This window comes from Mobula hypostoma, chromosome 9 (assembly GCF_963921235.1).
Source record: "Mobula hypostoma chromosome 9, sMobHyp1.1, whole genome shotgun sequence".
In the NCBI taxonomy this organism is placed as follows: Eukaryota; Metazoa; Chordata; class Chondrichthyes; order Myliobatiformes; family Myliobatidae; genus Mobula; species Mobula hypostoma.
In genome coordinates, this window is record NC_086105.1 from 54,079,252 (window position 1) to 54,097,066 (window position 17,815).

At 40.5% G+C, this 17,815-nt stretch overlaps 1 protein-coding gene across 4 annotated transcripts in view; it reads left to right on the forward strand.

Annotated features, from left to right (window-relative positions):
* ddx11 (DEAD/H (Asp-Glu-Ala-Asp/His) box helicase 11) overlaps positions 1-17,815 on the forward strand; it is an 81,578-nt gene that overhangs the window by 44,062 nt on the left and 19,701 nt on the right. For all 4 annotated transcript variants that reach the window (XM_063058304.1, XM_063058303.1, XM_063058305.1 and 1 more), the window contains 6 exons: positions 159-276; positions 1,809-1,943; positions 4,675-4,787; positions 8,605-8,677; positions 12,533-12,636; positions 15,819-15,968. In XM_063058304.1, coding sequence (XP_062914374.1) covers positions 159-276; positions 1,809-1,943; positions 4,675-4,787; positions 8,605-8,677; positions 12,533-12,636; positions 15,819-15,968 — 693 coding nt within the window. The remainder of the gene's footprint in view (positions 1-158; positions 277-1,808; positions 1,944-4,674; positions 4,788-8,604; positions 8,678-12,532; positions 12,637-15,818; positions 15,969-17,815) is intronic.

Consider the following 17,815-nt stretch of genomic DNA (forward strand, 5'->3'; position numbering starts at 1 on the left):
AAAAACATAAGGACTAGGAGCCATGGATTTAGCTCCACTTTTTCCACATATTTAATTAAATTTATGTAACTGTATTGTAAAATGTATTTAATGGGGTATCCTCTACTGCTTCCCATTGTTTTCATCGAGATGTTTTACTGGCTCCCTTAATTCCACAGCTGTTCGGGTTTGTAGAGAAGTACCAGGATTCAGTTTTAAAACCAGTCAGTGCAGAAAATCAGACAGCTGCTCTGGTGGATTTTCTACAGAGTCTTAATGAGAAATCCAGTGGTCAAGGTCAGTGACTATTCCTGAGATTTTTCCTAGGGATACGTGGCAAAACTGTTGTAAGCTTACTCAAGTCCTGACGAAGGGTCTCGGCCTGAAACGTCGACTGCGCCTCTTCCTATAGATGCTGCTTGGTCTGCTGCGTTCACCAGCAACTTTGATGTATGTTGCTTGAATTTCCAGCATCTGCAGAATTCCTGTTGTAAGCTTACTCAAGTTCTGTTATAAAGTTGCTCAAATCATTTCTGGGGTATTCTACAAGCACCTTTGCAATCACTGTAAAGATTTCTAATGAGCATTGCATGAATTAGTTTTCTGCAAAATTGAGTCACATCTGTAATTTGTTTCATGAAATATATTAGTTAAAGGAAACAAATTGTTATGTTTGTAGTTCATGGTTTACCAATAGCTACTTTTATGAATTATTCATAGTTACAGTATAAGAAGTTGAATTCTGTGAAAGCTAAGTTCTAAATAATGTTAAGAAAACTAAGTAACTGAGTGGAATAAGACAGAAATGAAGTGACAGGTTATTGGGAGCTCCAGGTACGGCTTAAATACTGGAGATATTCTTCCAAGTGGTTATCCTGTGTAGGAGTTCACTTTGTAAGTATTGAATAGAATGTACAAAACAGAAAGAAGTGAATTCTAAAAGATCCTGGAGGGAAGGATCATCATGCTAAAAGAACAGGAGGGGAATATAGGATGGTCATCTCATTGCATTGTCTCATTCAGCCATAATGCAATCAACATAAACACAAGAGATTCTGCAGATGCAGGAAATCCAGAGCAACATACACAAAATGCTTTCGGATCTCAGTCAATCAGGCAGCATCTATGGAGAGGAAATAAATAATAGATGTTTCAGGCCAAAACTCTTCATCATGGCCAACAAAACACCCAATGTATAGAATTAATTTTTATTAAGAATGAAAACCTTTGTCATTTCTGGTTTCTCTGACTTTTTCAGTGGTTTGTTCCTGTAATTGTCTGTACATCTCTATTACCTTGCTCAGTCACTGGTGAACATGTCTTCTAATAGTCCAGGCTTGATAAGGAATTTACTCCTTGATAGAAGTCTATCCTCCCAACCAAACTTTTCATCTTTGGTTGATTATGCTTCTATGAAACACTTGGAACGTTGTTAATATTAGTGCAGCTAAGTTTGTACTGTGAACGCAAGTTTAATAATAATAACCCCAGATTAATAACAGTAGCCCTGGACAATGTGTAACTTGAGGGAGAGCAAACATCGTCTTCCAAGATCAGACAATTTGTTACCCTTTATTCAGACTCGCAAAGCCACTTAAGTGTATCTATCAGTAAATAATGATATAGCGTGTAGAAATGTTCACCAGTCAGGTCACCCACCATATGATCAAAGCAAGTGAGAATGAAAAGACAATGGTAAAAGGAGTAAGATACAAATATTGATTTGCGAGTTGTTTTGAGAAAGTTCTAGAATTCTTATCAGTCTAATTTTTGCCAAATGCTCTATTTGTGTTTTTATAACCAGTTTTTGCGTTTTATTTATTTTTCAGTTAAACTCCATGAGCAGGAGGAGACCCTGGAGAAGGAGCAGCCTCTCATGGCATCACCAATGATGCACATTGAGGGGTTTCTCTTTGCCCTTACCAGCACCAACAAGGATGGGCGAGTGGTCATTCAGAAACAAGGTGGGAATCAGTGTTGGAACCAAGTGCAAATTCCATCCTTTATTAATTTAGTTTATTTAGCGTTTGCTGTTTGGTGATCATTTTCACTCCTTGCTCTGCCTCTGACTATCTCTTCTCAGTTTGTAGCTCTCAGGGACTTACCGCCATTCCCATCTTCTTCTTGCCCAATCCTTCCATCGTTTCCATCTTCCTTCAATCTATGCAAACTATCTGTCCATTTTTTTTTACAAGAGACCATTTCAGCTAATCAAGGTTCTGCCAGTTTACAGCACAATCCCATTCTGCTCATTTTCCCTGCAACTATTCTCTCCACTTTCCCATCAACACCCCCACATCTAGATTCTACCTCCTGCAAACTGCAGGCAGTTTACAGTGAATTAGCCTACTAATCCGCACATCCTTGGACTGAAGCACTCCGAGAAATCCCACACAGTAATAGGGAGAGCCTGCAGACTCCACACAGGCAACACCAGAGGTTGGTATTGAACATGAGTTGCTGGAGTTGAGGCAGCAGCTCTACTGGATGCCACTGTTTTGAGGTCTTACCTGATTATCCCTGATGACATGGTCAGTTTTCACAACTGACCAATCCTTAAGACAGATTGTTGTCTTGTTCATTTGGGGTTAGTGCAGAAGTTGATAACTACAGTTCATACATGCTGACAACAATTTCACTCTCTCACTCAATCACTCTCTTGCTCTCTCCGTCACTCTTTTTTGAAGGGACTGGTCCGCTGAAGCTGAATGGTTGCACTGTGGCTGGTCTTCTGCCACACTGGGTCCCACCTCATTCATGTTTCTGGTTTATATATTCTGGCAAAGGCCAACACAATCACATTTGCAAAGGAGCACTTTCTCAAGTCTAAGGGCAGCCCTGTAAATAATGGTAGTGTTCCACCTTGTGCACTATCTAAGAGTCAAATCCATGAACTGAGGATTCCATCCACTACCATCTGTGGTTCAAATGGATTGCACTTCTCCCTTCTGAATGAGAAAGTGATGGAATTAGATTCGATGTCCCGCGATTGAGGGAATTGTAGGCCCATTATGGAATGGGATTTAGATCTGCTCATTTGTGGGAATGTCTGAAATAACTGAGGAGAGGTGCAGGGGTGGCAGGCAGCTCTAGTCGGATTAGCAATTCTGCCTTGAGCAAGTGGATCAGAACTAGTTCAATGCCGATCCTCCTTGGGAAACGAATGCCCAACTTAAAGAATATTGTACATACGAATGAACATTTGGGAGACTGGCAGGATGAATAGGGATGGGTTTGCCAGCTGCTGCAAGCACCTTCTGCCAGGTGAGAAGGGGGCATTTCTGCATGTCTTCTCTCCTCATTGGAACAATCAGGAGTTGGGTGGAACTATGCAGAGCTGCGAGCACTGAGCAGATTTTCACACACTAAGGCCAGTTGGCTGCTGCTGTTCGCATACCCACTTGCACTCCTATTGCAGCGGTTTCTGAGATCCTTTCCCACGCACTGCTTTTCTTCATTTCTGACTTAGGAAGAGCTTGGGTTACAAATAGTTCTCAGGAACAGAACCCTGCCAAATCCTGAGGACCGGCTGCGTATTATTTATTTCACAGTTGCTTTTTGTAAGATGTTGTCACATGTTCTGTACAAGCACAAACTTAAAGATCACACGGAACTGGTGTTCAAAATAACAGGCTATTTATTTAAAAATTGATGCACACCAGGAGACCAGTCAAAGCTGATCTAGCTGAGCGTGAATTTGGGACAGCAGTTACATTCTCAGTTGACAAGATTACCACTAAAGCTACATTTTGATAAGAGGATGGTGGCTACAGAAATTAAGTAGCTGAGTAGGTCCTGATTACAAGATAAAGTGATTACCCGTAGGTCTACGCCATGGTAGCGTAGCATTCAGTGCAATGCTATTACAGTTCGCAATGTCAGTATTCAATTCTGGCACTGTCTGTAAAAAGTTTGTACTTTCTCCTCGTGACCATATGGGTTTCCTCTGGGTGATGTTCTGGCTTTCACCCACAATCCAAAGTTGTACTGGTTAGTAGGTTAATTGGTCATTATAAATTGTCCTGCGATTAGACTAGTGTTCAATAGGTGGGTTGTTGGGCGGCATGGCTCACTGGACCAGAAGACCCTGTTCCACACTGTGTCTCTAATAAATATAATTTTCTATTGCAACAGTTGGTTGCTATAACACAATAAGTGAAGTTTCTGAAACCTGGATATAGTCGCTGTTGCATTCCGTGTCTCCATTTTTAGGCTTTATCTGTAGTTCTCTGTTACCACATAAGCACAATCCACATCCCTATTTACCAGTTATTAACCCTCACTATTCTCCTTACAACAATCTGTTATTGCGCTTCAGAGTAACCCATTATGTTATAGGGAATACGTGATCACAGTTCTGATTAAATTTAGTTCGATCATTTGGTTGACTTTGGCCTTCACTGTGACATCCCCTGATTCCCATCTATCAGTCTCCCTATTTTCCACCACCCAGGGCTCTCAACAGTGGGGAGTAAAGTATTAGCTTGTTTCTGCTACCTATCAGCATCTAAACCCAATGCCTTAGTTATGGACTCTGAAACCAAACCAAATGATAGATGTGGTCAAGCAACACTATATACCTCTTCCTAGAGATGCTGTCTGGCCTGCTGCTTTCACCAGCAACTTTGATGTGTGTTGCTTGAACACTGTATCCTGGTTTGATTCAATCTTATGCTTGTTCTGTCTATCCCCTAGGTACAGTGTCTCAGAGCAGCCTGAAGTTCCTGCTGCTGAACCCAGCCGTCCACTTTGCTGAGATAGTGAAGGAGAGTCGAGCAGTGGTCATCGCTGGAGGCACAATGCAACCGGTAAATCTTCCTGATGCCACATGGGTGGTGTTTTGGTTCAGGGAGATTTTACCAGCTCCCCAATTTGGTTTTCAGTTTTCACTTAATTCCATTGGGGAGAACTGAGCCAAACCATTTCGCTCCTTTGCTGTGTAGATATTCTTAGCAGATCCATCCAGTGAGGAGAAAATCATTCTACATTCTAGCTCCCTATCAATATCCAGGAATTCTGTATGTCTGATATGCAATGCTGTGTGCATGTGTGGTAACATGTTAGTCCATCACCAGTTTTGACTATAATGCCCTTCTGGTTGATTATAGATATGTTCAAATGCTTCTCTGAATGCCTTCAGAAAAGGGAGAAATAGCGACAGTAACATAGGCTTTATATCCAAGTTGCATCTTCTTTTCCCACCAGCCACTACCCCTCCAAACAAAATATATCTTGTCATTGACATGCAAATATCTTAGATAATTGTCTTGTTTTGGGTTTGTGCTGGGCACTATTCTCTGTTCTGTAAGAGCATAAGACATAAGAACAGAATTAAGCCATTCAGTCCATTAAGTCTGCCTTGCCATTCAATCATGGCTCATTTATTTTTCCTCTCAACCCCATTCTCCTACCTTTCCCCAAAACCATTGATGTCCTTATGAATCAAGAACCTATTTAAATATACCTAATAACTTGGCCTCCATAGCTGCCAGTGGCAATTAATTCCACAGATTCACCACCCTCTGGGCTAAAGAAATTCCTCCTCATCTCTGTTCTGAAGTGGGGTCCTTCTATTCTGAAGCTGTGGCCTCTGCTTCTATCCTCTCCATCTAGGCTTTTCAGTATTTGGTAGGTTTCAATGTGATCCCCCTATACAAAACTATACACACAGTTTTGTTCGGGTTCTATGGGTCTTGCATTATATGGTGCACTCTTACCATCTGAGCAGCATCAGTGTCTCCTGAATCTGTATGGGGCATCGATCCATAGATGCATTGAGATTTCATCTCTGGGAGCACTGAAACCATCATTCTCAGCCCCTGATATTGTACAACTTCGGGCTGAACCATTTTAGGGAGCCATTATAATGAGCCCGATGTTCTCCACTCCTTCAAAGAAAACAGCATTTACATTATGTCACCTACCCGTAATTCTTGCCACATTCTTGTGAACTAACTCTCCAGTATTGTACCACAACTACTACAAGTGGCCAATTATGCCGATCCCAACTAACCAAAATGAGTTTCCTGTACCATCAAGGTATTAAATAACCTTCATTTTTCTCAAACTCCACTGTAACCTCACCCCTGCAATTCACCAAGTTTTCCAGTTCCAGCTGTGACCCATTACCTTCCTGACATTTTGTTCTTCATCACTGCCGACATATAAATGTCAGCAAATCTGGTTGATGTCACTTTGTTTTCATTTCTTTCTCTAGAGATTTCAGATCGGTAATTGGTCATTAGCATTAATATAGTTCACTTCAATGATAAAATCCTTATTTTTTTTAGATACGTAGCAGGAAACTAAGGATTTTGCAACTTCTTTTCCAAAGTACAATGAGTTATGCAGGAAGTTGTTCTAAGATGTAAGGATTAGGAAAGGGAAAAGGCCATTCAGCATTTTGACCTTTTTTTACCATTCAGTATTGTGGTCGCTGTTTGGCCTTAACTCCCCTCCTCTTTTCTCTATAAATGTCAATTTCAGAACCCACCCCACTTCCAAAATTCTATTTCGATCTAAATGTTCAAACATTGTTTTCTTGGGATATAAAATTCTGAAAATTCTCAACCTCAGACAAGTAATTCCTCCTCTGTCTTTAAAAACGACTCCATCGGGGAAGGTGTCCATTTCTCACTTACCCTGTTAAGCCTCCTCAGAGAATCTATGTATTTTAATTGTCGGCCCAGTCTTCTCTCTTTCCCAGTGGGACCATCCCCACATTAAACAAATCATGTTGATGAACCTTTGCTGCTCAGCCTTTAATATTAGCATTTATGGAAGGCTGGTTAATGGGCAGAAAATGGTAACAATAAATGTCACTTTTAGTTGGAAATCCTTAAGGTGGGATGCTCCAGGGCTTTGTGCTGGGTTTTAAATAAAGAAACCAAAACTACACATATTACTGACGAAGGGTCTCGGCCTGAAACGTCGACTGCGCCTCTTCCTATAGATGCTGCTTGGCCTGCTGCGTTCACCAGCAACTTTGATGTATGTTGCTTGAATTTCCAGCAGCTGCAGAATTCCTGTTGTTTGCATATTACCTCAGATTAGGCAGAACTTCTCACTACGTACCTCCTTTCGAAATAAAGACTAACATTGCAGTACTTCCCTTAATTGCTGTACCATGTTAACTTTCTGTTTCTTACACGAACCTCAATGGCAAATCATTTAATTGTCTCACTCTATCTTTGTGATATTCTGTTCTTCCGTTTTTCCTACCAAAAGAATTATGCAATCCTAGTCAGTTTCCTGTGTCAGAAAAATCAAGTACATTGCAGTAGTCACTTCATCTAATTTATTCAGATAGATTGTAAATGGTTGATTCTGAGACCTCTCATTATTATAACTCACTAAATTGAAAATGATTTATTTATTCCTGTTCTGTTTTCTGGCTGTATATCAATCAGCTGTCCATATTACCCTCACTTCCGTGAAACTTTTATCGCCTGCGGTAACCTTTGAAAGGGCATATAATGGAAGCCTTTCGACAATTCAAATCTAAATCTACTGTGCTTTGTCCACCCTTCTAATTACATCCTCAATTCAATAAATTTCAACAATACTTTGGAAATTCTGTAGATTACTACACCATGTGTTCTGCCCTTGTTTGTCTCTTATCTTCACACAAGCTGATCACATCTGATGGAAGTCAACGTCCATTCCACTAACCTTGCTGAAATATGTAATCTTTGGAATATTCGGTTCCCACTCATAGTCATCTTGCAGTTGCTTTTCTATTAGATTGAACACTTTTAATTCCAATATTTAAGAATGCTTATTTTTTTATGTTTACTTTGGAAACCTGAAATAAAGCAAAGTACTGGAAATACTTGCAAGGCTAAGTGTCTGTAGACAGGTAACTGAGAAATTATTTATCATTTCTGTTGGCCTATTTGTGCAATAATTCGCCCATCCTGTTATGAATATGAAACCCCCTTTTACTGGGCATCTCTGGAAAACTGGCTCGCTAGCCCCTCGCCAACAGCCACTAGATTCCGCGGCGATAAACCCACCTTTCTCCAGCTTCATCCGTCTTGGGTGTATACAGCTTTGGTCCTGCCATCTCTGAGAGATGTCTCACCCACCCAAACCCTGGTTTGTGTGAATGCTGTGTGATTTACTGGCCCCAGCAAGAAATAATAGGTCATGCACTGCATACAATTAAAAGAAGTATATTTAAGAATGTTAATTTAAGCGAACAGTTACTGTACTCTAAATAAAACATTTACATCTAATTTATACTAAGAATAGACAAAAGGAAATATAGCAATAATGGCATTAATTGACTCCATTTGAGAATTTCAGTACTTAACTGGAAAGGTGTGAAGATACTTTATGATTTAAGAATAAATTGTTCTGTTTCCATTATTGATCTCTTGAAAAGGGTCAAAGCCATGATGTTGAATATCATTTGGGCTAGTAAGAGTAGGAAAGAAGAGGAGATAAAATCAGAAGGCATCATTTTTGAGGAAGCAAAGGTATGAGGAAACAAATGAGGGATTTGAGCAGTTGCACACCATTGTCATTAGAGTGAGGTCCAATAGGCAGTAATTGCAGTACAGGGAAATGAAGAAACCTGTTACACTCTGATAATCTCCATGGTATTTCCAATCCTTTCGCCAGGTGGCAGAATTCAAAGACCAGCTCCTATTCACTTCGGGTGTCTCTGCAGACAGGCTGGTGGAATTTTCCTGTGGTGAGTCCAGGCTGAGTCCTGCTCGTGCCTTAATAATATCATAGTAACTGACTTGATGCCCTTTTTCTGAACACAGAGAGGGAGAGGAAGGTGGATCTTTTACACCTTTACTTCAGATATGAGTCACTGATTTCACTAAGCAATAATTTTACACAAAGGAATATGACACTGCTAATGAATAACAGCCTCTGCCATCCACAATGTGCCATTCAGGAGGAAAATTTTAAGCCCGTCTCCCAGCCCGATTCATTCTTGATGCTCTTAATATTCCATCCAGAGTAACAGTTGCATTTACAAAAAAGCGTTCTCTTTGTTCATCTAGATTTGTGCTCTACTGGCCCAGTGTCCATTCTTTACCTTTGTACCGTGTCTATGGTTTGTCCTTTCACATTCTGTTAAACCATTTTCTAGTCCAGCAATCTAATACTAAAAAAAAAAATCACCCAAAATGACAAGGTCTAATTACATGAAAAGACCAACTCTGTTCCCTAACCATATGCATCATTCTCTCTGAGCAGTGCAGTGGTGACTGATCTGGGCATCAGACTCTTGAAACACACTCTTCTGAATCATGTTGTGAGGTAAGGTTACCAGGTGGACAGAGAAAAGGATTCAAGGATGTGCTCAATGCTGCCCTGAAGCGCCACATCCCAGAAACTCCAGGGAATCTCGGAGCCATAACTGCTCGGTGGAAAAGGAGCCTGAGGGATGTAACCGAGAACCTGAAGATTATGCATTAGGAGGACACTGAAGGCCTGCATAAGTAGTGAAAGAAGTGCATCACCACAATGGCTTCATCAACCAACTTAGAACCCCAAAACTGGAGTGGACTTGATTCTGGGATTGTTGAAGTCACTTGCCCCTGGCCACTCGCCCCAAGCCTGCAATTAAACTGTAGTCCACGATCAACAGCCTTGAAGTGGGTTATCCTGAGGCCTTCGTCATCATAGCCAATGACTTAAACCACACCAACTTCTAGAGTGTGTCACCAAAATGCTACCAGCAGGTCTCCTGTCCCACCATAGTCAAACACCCTTGATCATAACTATCAAAGATGCCTATAAAACACCCCTCTCCCACCACCATACTTTGGTAAGTCACACCACCAGAACAAACAGAAGCTGAAACTAGAGGATCTGGTACAAAAAGTTGTCTAGTTCTGGTATAAAGAGATAGATGAGATTCTGTACAACTGTTTGAGTTGGTAGACTGGTCTGTTTGAAAGACTGAGCAGCAGGTCTAGATGTGCATGCCACCTTCATCAGTAGGTGTGTTGAGGACTCCTATCTTCTTTAAGAAGATCACCATCGTTCTGGTAACCTAGGGAGATCAATGTGTCGTGCATTAATGACTACTGCACGACAAATCTGGTATCAAGGAGGTTGATCTGGGTGTTCCCAAGCCAGAAACGGTGGATGAATCCATAGATCTTGGTCTGTCCCAGGACTGGGTGCCCATTACAAGCAGATCACTAGGGCCCGTCAGTCAGTGTTCCCAGAGTTCAAGCCCGGAGTTCTGGTTTCTGCATTCAGCTAGTCTAGGGGTTGATACCAAAGATCAGAGCCTGAAAGTCGATTGGTAATTAGGAAGTCAAAGCCCAATGGTTGAAACCTGGATCTGGAAATTGGAGGCCTGTCCAGGAGTTGTATGTGTGTGGATGGAAGGGAGGGTGGAGGAAGGAAGGGGACTTGTTTCTGCTGATGTTTTGTTGCTTGTGTTCTGTGTTATTCTGCTGAGCATTGTGGGCATGCTATGTTGGCATTGGAATGCGTGGCGACAGTTGGAGGAGGCCCTCAGCATATCAGAAGGTGTGTTATTGCAAACGTCACATTTCACTGTATGTCTCCATGTACATGTGATACTAAGACAACTGCGCTGCTCCAAAGAGCACTATATGAGGTCGTTGTTGCCCTCAGCCTTTAGGCTGTATAATGAGTCAACCTATAGCTGGGGAAGTGATGACCCCCTCCTGTTAGACTGTTTGTGGTAACTTATTTGTTATTCTTCCTTGCTTCTCTTCTAATCTTTGTATATTTGTGTACTTGTAATGCTACTGTGACACTATAATTTTCTTTGGGATCAATAAGGTATCTATCTATCTGTCTATCTAAATAAATCTCATTCTGAACCTGGATCAACAACCTGTCCTGGTTCATCCACATAGATGCCACAACCAAGAAAGCTCACCAGCGCATTTACTTCCTCAGAAGGCAAAAGAAATTTGGCTGCAAGAAACAGCAAAGAGTTGTGGATGCATTCTCAGCAATGACAGGAGCCATCTTCTCTTTCATAGAGAGTCTACACTTCTCACTGCCTCAGTAAAGCAGTCAGCATAATCAGAGACTCCACTCACCTTGGTCTTTTACTTTTCTCCCTCCTCCCAGCGAGCAGCAGATTCGAAAACCTAAAAGTACATACCATCAGGCTCAAGGACAGCTAAGGAACAGTTCCCTAATATGTTAAATTGCACTCTTCATCTCACAATCTAGCTCATTGTGACCTTGTCTACCTGTACTGCACTTCTCTGTAATGCTTACACTTGGATTCTGTTATTGTTGTGCTTTAAACTACCTCAGTGCACTGCTGTAATGAAGTGAACTGTATGAACAGTAATGCAAGACAAGTTTTTCACTGTCCTTCAGTACATGTGACATTAACATAGCAGTTCACATAACCCTTTATAGGGCCAGTGATCAGAAATTTGGTGATCAAATCTTGCCACTGTCTTTAAGGAGTCTGTAAGTTCTCCCCGTGACTCTGCAGGCTTTCTCCCAGATGTACGGGTTAGGGTTATTGAGTTGTGGACAGCTATGTTGTTTCCAGAAACATGCTGACAATTGTCTACCCACAGCACATCCTCAGATGATGTTGGTCTTGATGCAAATGACACATTTTGCCGTATCTTGTAACAAATAAAGCTAATCTTTAATAAACCAATTTACCATTTAACCAAGGTCTTCAACTGTGCAGCCTATATTTAGTTTTAATGATCTTTGCAGTGCTACTCAATTGCAACAGTAATATTAAAATACATTAAAATCATTCCTCCATTGTTTAAGCTACTTGTTGCTAATTGTTCCTGCAGCCTGATATCGTGAGATATCCAGAGATGCAGAAATCAGTGCTGCAGCCTCCGATTAAGCAATGAATGACTCTTGTTTTGCATGTGTTAAAACTATGGTGTGTGCACATTGAGATGCAAATGAAAGAGTTTATCACTGACATCAATGTTTTCTCTACATATTTCTTTTCATCTTAGTTGTCTCATAGATATTTGAACAGACTGAGGCATATTCTGTCTCTTCAGTATCCAAGAGGTTAATTAGTGTTATAGCAGGAACATCTTGCTCTGGTACTTGGATAGATTATTCACTCAGGGCCTCTTGAGTTTCTGCTTCATGGTTTGGAGGTTTTTTTTCTAAACCTGGAGAGAACTTCCTTTTCTCCTTACTTTACTGATTTTAACTTGCTATCTGGAGGATGATGCCATCTGCAGTTTTCTCATTCGTAACCTACTGGTCAGATGGTATATACTCAGAATCTAATACCATAGTTGGTTGGGCTGTAGTAGTTCTGAAGAATCTCTAATCCTTTGTACCAACATTATTTTGGACATCTAAATGGGCATCTTCATTATGTGACCACTGCTGATGTTGCTGAGAAGTAGGGCCCACTTTCCTACAAATGAGGAACCTGGTCAACCATTCAAGAACTGCTAAATCTTGTAAAATTTCCAACAGAAGGCTTCCATACAACAAGATGGCACAGTTCTATTTTCATAATTTTGTTTGCTTTGTGTAATGTTTATTTTGAAATGTTCTAATTATTTGATTGTTCTTCCTTGAAATCTCTAAGGTCATGTAATTCCACCGGAAAATATTTTGCCCATCATCCTCTGTAGTGGTCCATCAGGACAACAGCTTGAATTCACCTTTCAGAAGAGGGACAAGCCACAACTGGTGAGTACATTAAATTCTGTATTATCCCAGTTGTTTCCTGCCCAAATCTGATTCGACAACAATGTTTCTGCCTAAACCACAGCTACCTGCCTTAGTTAATAACTTAAAAATGTTTCTAAATGTTTTTGTATGGTTAAAGTTGGCTCAGAGATTATGTTGACAAATATTCTGGGGTTTGAAAAATGCATTTGTCAAGGAATCAGAAGGAAGTAATGGAACATGTGTGTTATTGAAGGAATTATTCCTGCTAATAGGTTTTTACTCCAAGTTATACAGATTGTGTGGTACAGCTGCGTAGTTGTTAGCACAATGGTTTACAGTACTGGCAGTCTGGGTTCAAATCCCACTGTTGTCTGTATACATTCTCCCTGTGAAACTGGGTGCTCTGGTTTCCTCCTACAGTCCAAATTCCTACCCATTAGTAGGTTAATCGATCATTGTAAATTGTCCCGTGATTAGGCTAGGGTTAAATCAGGAGATTGCTGCTAAAAGGGCAGGAAGGGCCTATTCCGCACTGTATCCCAATCAATAAATAAATGCATATAAACTGGGATAATGGGGGGGGGGGGGCAGCGTTAAACACAGTATAAACTGTTACTGTTAATAGACTTCAGTAAAAGTGTTCAACCCCCAACCCTTTCTTCACATAAATGAGAATTACAACCAGGGATTTTGATCAATTTAACTGAGATTTTTGTTTTATTTGTGAATCACATGCTCCTTTATTTACTTTTATTATTATTATTATTTATTGAGATATTCCAGCCCTTCAAGCAGCACTGCCCAGCACCCAGAGGAAACCCGTGCAGTCACGAGAAGAACGTATAAACTCCTTACAGACAGTGGCAGGAATTGAACTTGGGTCACTGTACAGTAAAGCGTGTGGTAACCACTATGCTACCATGCCATTCAAATGTTTCACAGTAGAGACCAGAAAATTATAAAGCATGAAAAACTAAAAATTGAAAACCTGAAATGTCAGCAGTTCAAAAGTATTCATCACCCGTTGTTCAGTACTTAGCTGAACCACCTCTTGCAGCTATTTGGATAAGTCTCTATTAGCTTTGCACAACATGATGGAGCAGGATTTGCCCATTGTTTGCAGAGTTGCTCAAGCTCTGCCAGGTTAGTTGGGGAGTGGCGGTGGACAGCAATCTTAAGGTCTTGCCTGAGATGTTTTATCAGGTTAAGGTCAGGACTCTGACTGGGCCACTCGAGGACATATTTTTCCATAGATGCTGCCTGGCCTGCTGAGTTCCTCCAGTGTTCTGTGTGTGTTGCTCAGATTTCCAGCATCTGCAGATTCTCGCTTGTTTGTCACTCAGGGACATCAATTGTTCTTCATTTGAAGCCTCTGCATGGTTGCTCTGGCGGCCTGCTTTGGGTCGTGGTCATGCTAAAAGACTAACTTCTCACCCGTAGGCTAACAGATTTTTATTCAGGATCTCTGTATTTAGCAGCGTTCATCTTCCCATCAATCCTGACCAGGTTTCCAGTCCTTGGTGCTGAAAATCTTCTCATAGCATGATGCTACCGGAATGGTGTTATCTGGCTGATACACAGTATTAGATTTACACCGCACGAACTACGTAAGTGTTGAGGCCAAGAAGTTCCACTTTAGTCTCATCCAACCACAAGACCTTCTTCTACATCTTTATAGTATCTTCTAGGTGATGCCTTGCAAAGTCTTTACGGGCAAGGATATGCTTTTTTTTTTAGCCAGGGCTTCTTTCTTGCCACTATTTCAAAAATACCCTTTTATGCAAGGCCTTAGAGATTATGGAGCCATGAAGTTCATCTCCAGTTGCAGTCACTGACTTCTGCAGCTCACTCAGAATGACTGTTGGTGTCACAGTACCCTCTCTTACACATGCCATTATTCTCCGGTGACTAAATTTAGAGGGACACCCTGACCTAGGCAGTGTGATTGTGGTTTCATATTTTTTCCAGTTTTTCTTGATGGACTACACTAGTATGTTCAGGGCATGTTCAGTGCCTTTGAGATGATCTTGTACCCTTTCTGAGATTTGTGCTTCTCCATTATCACTTCCCTGACTTGTCTTGAATGCTCTTTTGTCTTCATTTTGGTTTGGTCTGTTGAAAATCTACCATACTGTTGGACTTTACAGAGAGAGCAGGTATTTATTCTCATGAATTCATTGAAAACGGGTGATCCTCCTTTTCTACATCAACAAATTGAGTGGGTTCTTAAGGTAATACACAGTATTGCACCTGAGGAAAGTTAACATAGTAATTACAAAGAGGATGAATACTTTATCAACCTCTAAATTTTAGTTTATAATTTTTAGTAAATTGTTCGCATGTTTTGGAATTTTTCTTTTGATTTGACATGATGCACAATGATGTATACATTAGTTCAAAAAATCTTTCTTCAATATATTTTATATTTAGAAAACGAGGCAGTAAAAGGTGAAAATAGTTGTGGAGCTGAAAACTTTTTTCAAAGCGTTGTATTGGGACCAACTGGGAAATGGAAAAACTCTTCATGCAATATTGAAATAGCCCCAATGTTTGACCACCCTGTACCGATGTGTACTGATCCCATTTACCAAAACTCTTGTCATTTTGTAGTAGTCGATTTGAAAACAGTGTACAGTATTGTAATGGCTTTAATTTATTTGGAGGGTGAACGTCATCAATTGTATTACAGTCTGGAAATGAAGGGTCTTGGCCAGAAATCTTGACTGTTTATATCCCTCCATAGATACTGCCTGACCTGCTGAGTTTCCTCTGGCATTTTGTGTGCATCAGCAGAATTTCTTGTATTAATAGCAATATCAATCTGGCCTTGTGTAAAATTCCCAATAGAATTCTGGGGGATAGTGATCAATGTATTCAGGTACTCCACTATAACAATTATTGTACAGCTGTAATGTAAAGACTATCCTGGAGATGCAGACTGTTGATCAGAACTCTGAGTGGATAACAGGACTAATGTCTTCGTTGATTTGTGCCTCCCTGAGATATTGCCTGCAATATTTCTGAAGGTTTCTAGTCACAGTGGAAGTCTTGTCTGCACGTCATTCCTCGTCCGTGTGGGTCAGCTGGTTCTGTGAGACAAAATTTGTAATGCTTGCAGCATCTTCCAGTCCTGTCTAAGCCTGAGCAGTAAGGAAGTCTCATATTCTGCATTATTTTAACATCATCTTTTTCCTTTCTAGCTGGATGAATGTGGTCGGGTGCTGGTCAATTTATGTAAGGTGGTCCCAGGTGGTATTGTATGCTTCTTTCCATCATACGAGTATGAAAATCTTGTGTACAAACACTGGGAAAAGACTGGTCTGTTGGTGCAACTAGAAGCCAAAAAGAAGGTAATTTGATTTGTAGTTTGTGACTCTTTGACCCCAATAATAAAAATGACTTTTCCTCTGTTCTGATCTCACTATGCTGGAAGAATGAAAGATCTTGTTGATTGCTAGGGTAGATGTCTGGAGACTGTTACCCCCAGTTTGTAATCTCAGGATAAGGCATTGAGATGAAGAAAAACATTATTTATGCAGAGTTGTAGATCTTTGTAATTGTATACATTTTGAGATTCCACAGCCCCCTTAGTGGCTTAAATTCAAAGCTGAGATTTTATACACAAAGGAAATCAGGTGGGCTAGAGGACAAGGTATGAAATCACTTACGATTTCTTCAGGAGACAGTAGGTTTAAGGATTTCACACAAAATGCTGGTGGAACGCAGCAGGTCAGGCAGCATCTATTGGAGGAGGTAAGTTGACGTTTTGGGCCGAGACCCTTCATCCTGAAACGTCGACTGTACCTCTTCCAATAGATGCTGCCTGGCCTGCTGCGTTCCACCAGCATTTTGTGTGTGTTGCTTGAATTTCCAGCATCTGCAGAGTTCCTCGTGTTTGAGGTTTAAGGATTTAGTGCTTTACCCCTGCTTTAACGTTTAACATCGTGAATGCCTAGAGTAAATGAGGAGTGAGCATTCCAGTGGCTGAAGGATCAATAATCTGAAGGCTTGCATTTAAGGTGTTTGGGAAAAGAAGTGATGCGAACACTTTTTATATCTTTAGCAGATGTTTTGGGTTTGGATTGTCTGACATGGTAAGGTGCTGGATGCAAAATCATACGATATTTGTAAAAATAATTTTCTTTTAATATTCAAAGAAGAAAATATTTTGGGGGCATGGGGAAAGTGAAGGACAATAAAAGTAATTAAATTTAGTCGGTGCCACTGGTCTGTGATCCTTTGTCATTCATTAAAGGATGTGGTGTCATTTTCTCCTTAACTTCTAGATGCACAAAGTGATTAATCAGACAACCACAAGAGGCTCTGCCTAATTTTCAATACAATGCATTGGGACAAGGAAGAAATGTGATAAAGAAACACCTCTACTTTCTTCAATGTTTGCATAGGTTCAGCATGTCATCTAAAATTTTGTCAAATGTCTATAGATGCACAGTGGAGAGCATCCTGATTGGTTGCTTCGTGACCTGGTACGGAAGTACCAATGCCCAAGAATGGAAAAGCCTTCCAAAAAGTGGTGAATGGAGTCCAGTACATCATGGGTAAAGCCCTGCTCACCATTGCACACACCTACAAAGAGCACTGCCACAAGAAGTAGCATCCACCATCAAGGACCCCTACTATATTTAGGAACAGTTATTACCCTTCAGTTGTTAGGCACTTGAACCAGTAGACATCGTCACTCTTGACAACACTTAAAATTGATCATTGAACACAACCTTTGGACTCATTTTCAAGGACTCAGTAACTCATCTCAATATCATTCATTTATTATTACTTGGTGCTTTTGTATTTGCACAATTTGTCGGTCTTTTTTCACAATTCAAAGTAAATTTATTATCAAAGTGCATATGTCATCATAAACAACCCTGAGATTCACTTTCTTGTGGGCATACTCAATAAATCCATAATAAAATAATAACCGTAATAGGAAAAATGAAAGACCACACCAACTGTGCATTCAGTCAGTCTGCAAAAGACAACAAACTGCAAATACTAAAAGTAATAATAGTAGTAAATTAATAAGCAATAAATATCAAGAACGAAATGAAGAATCCTTGAAAGTGAGTCCTTAGGTTGTGGAACATATCAGTGATGGGATAAGTGACATTATCGCTTTATGTTCAAGTACCTAATGGTTGTGGGGTAATAACGGTTCCTGAAACTGGTGGTATTAGTC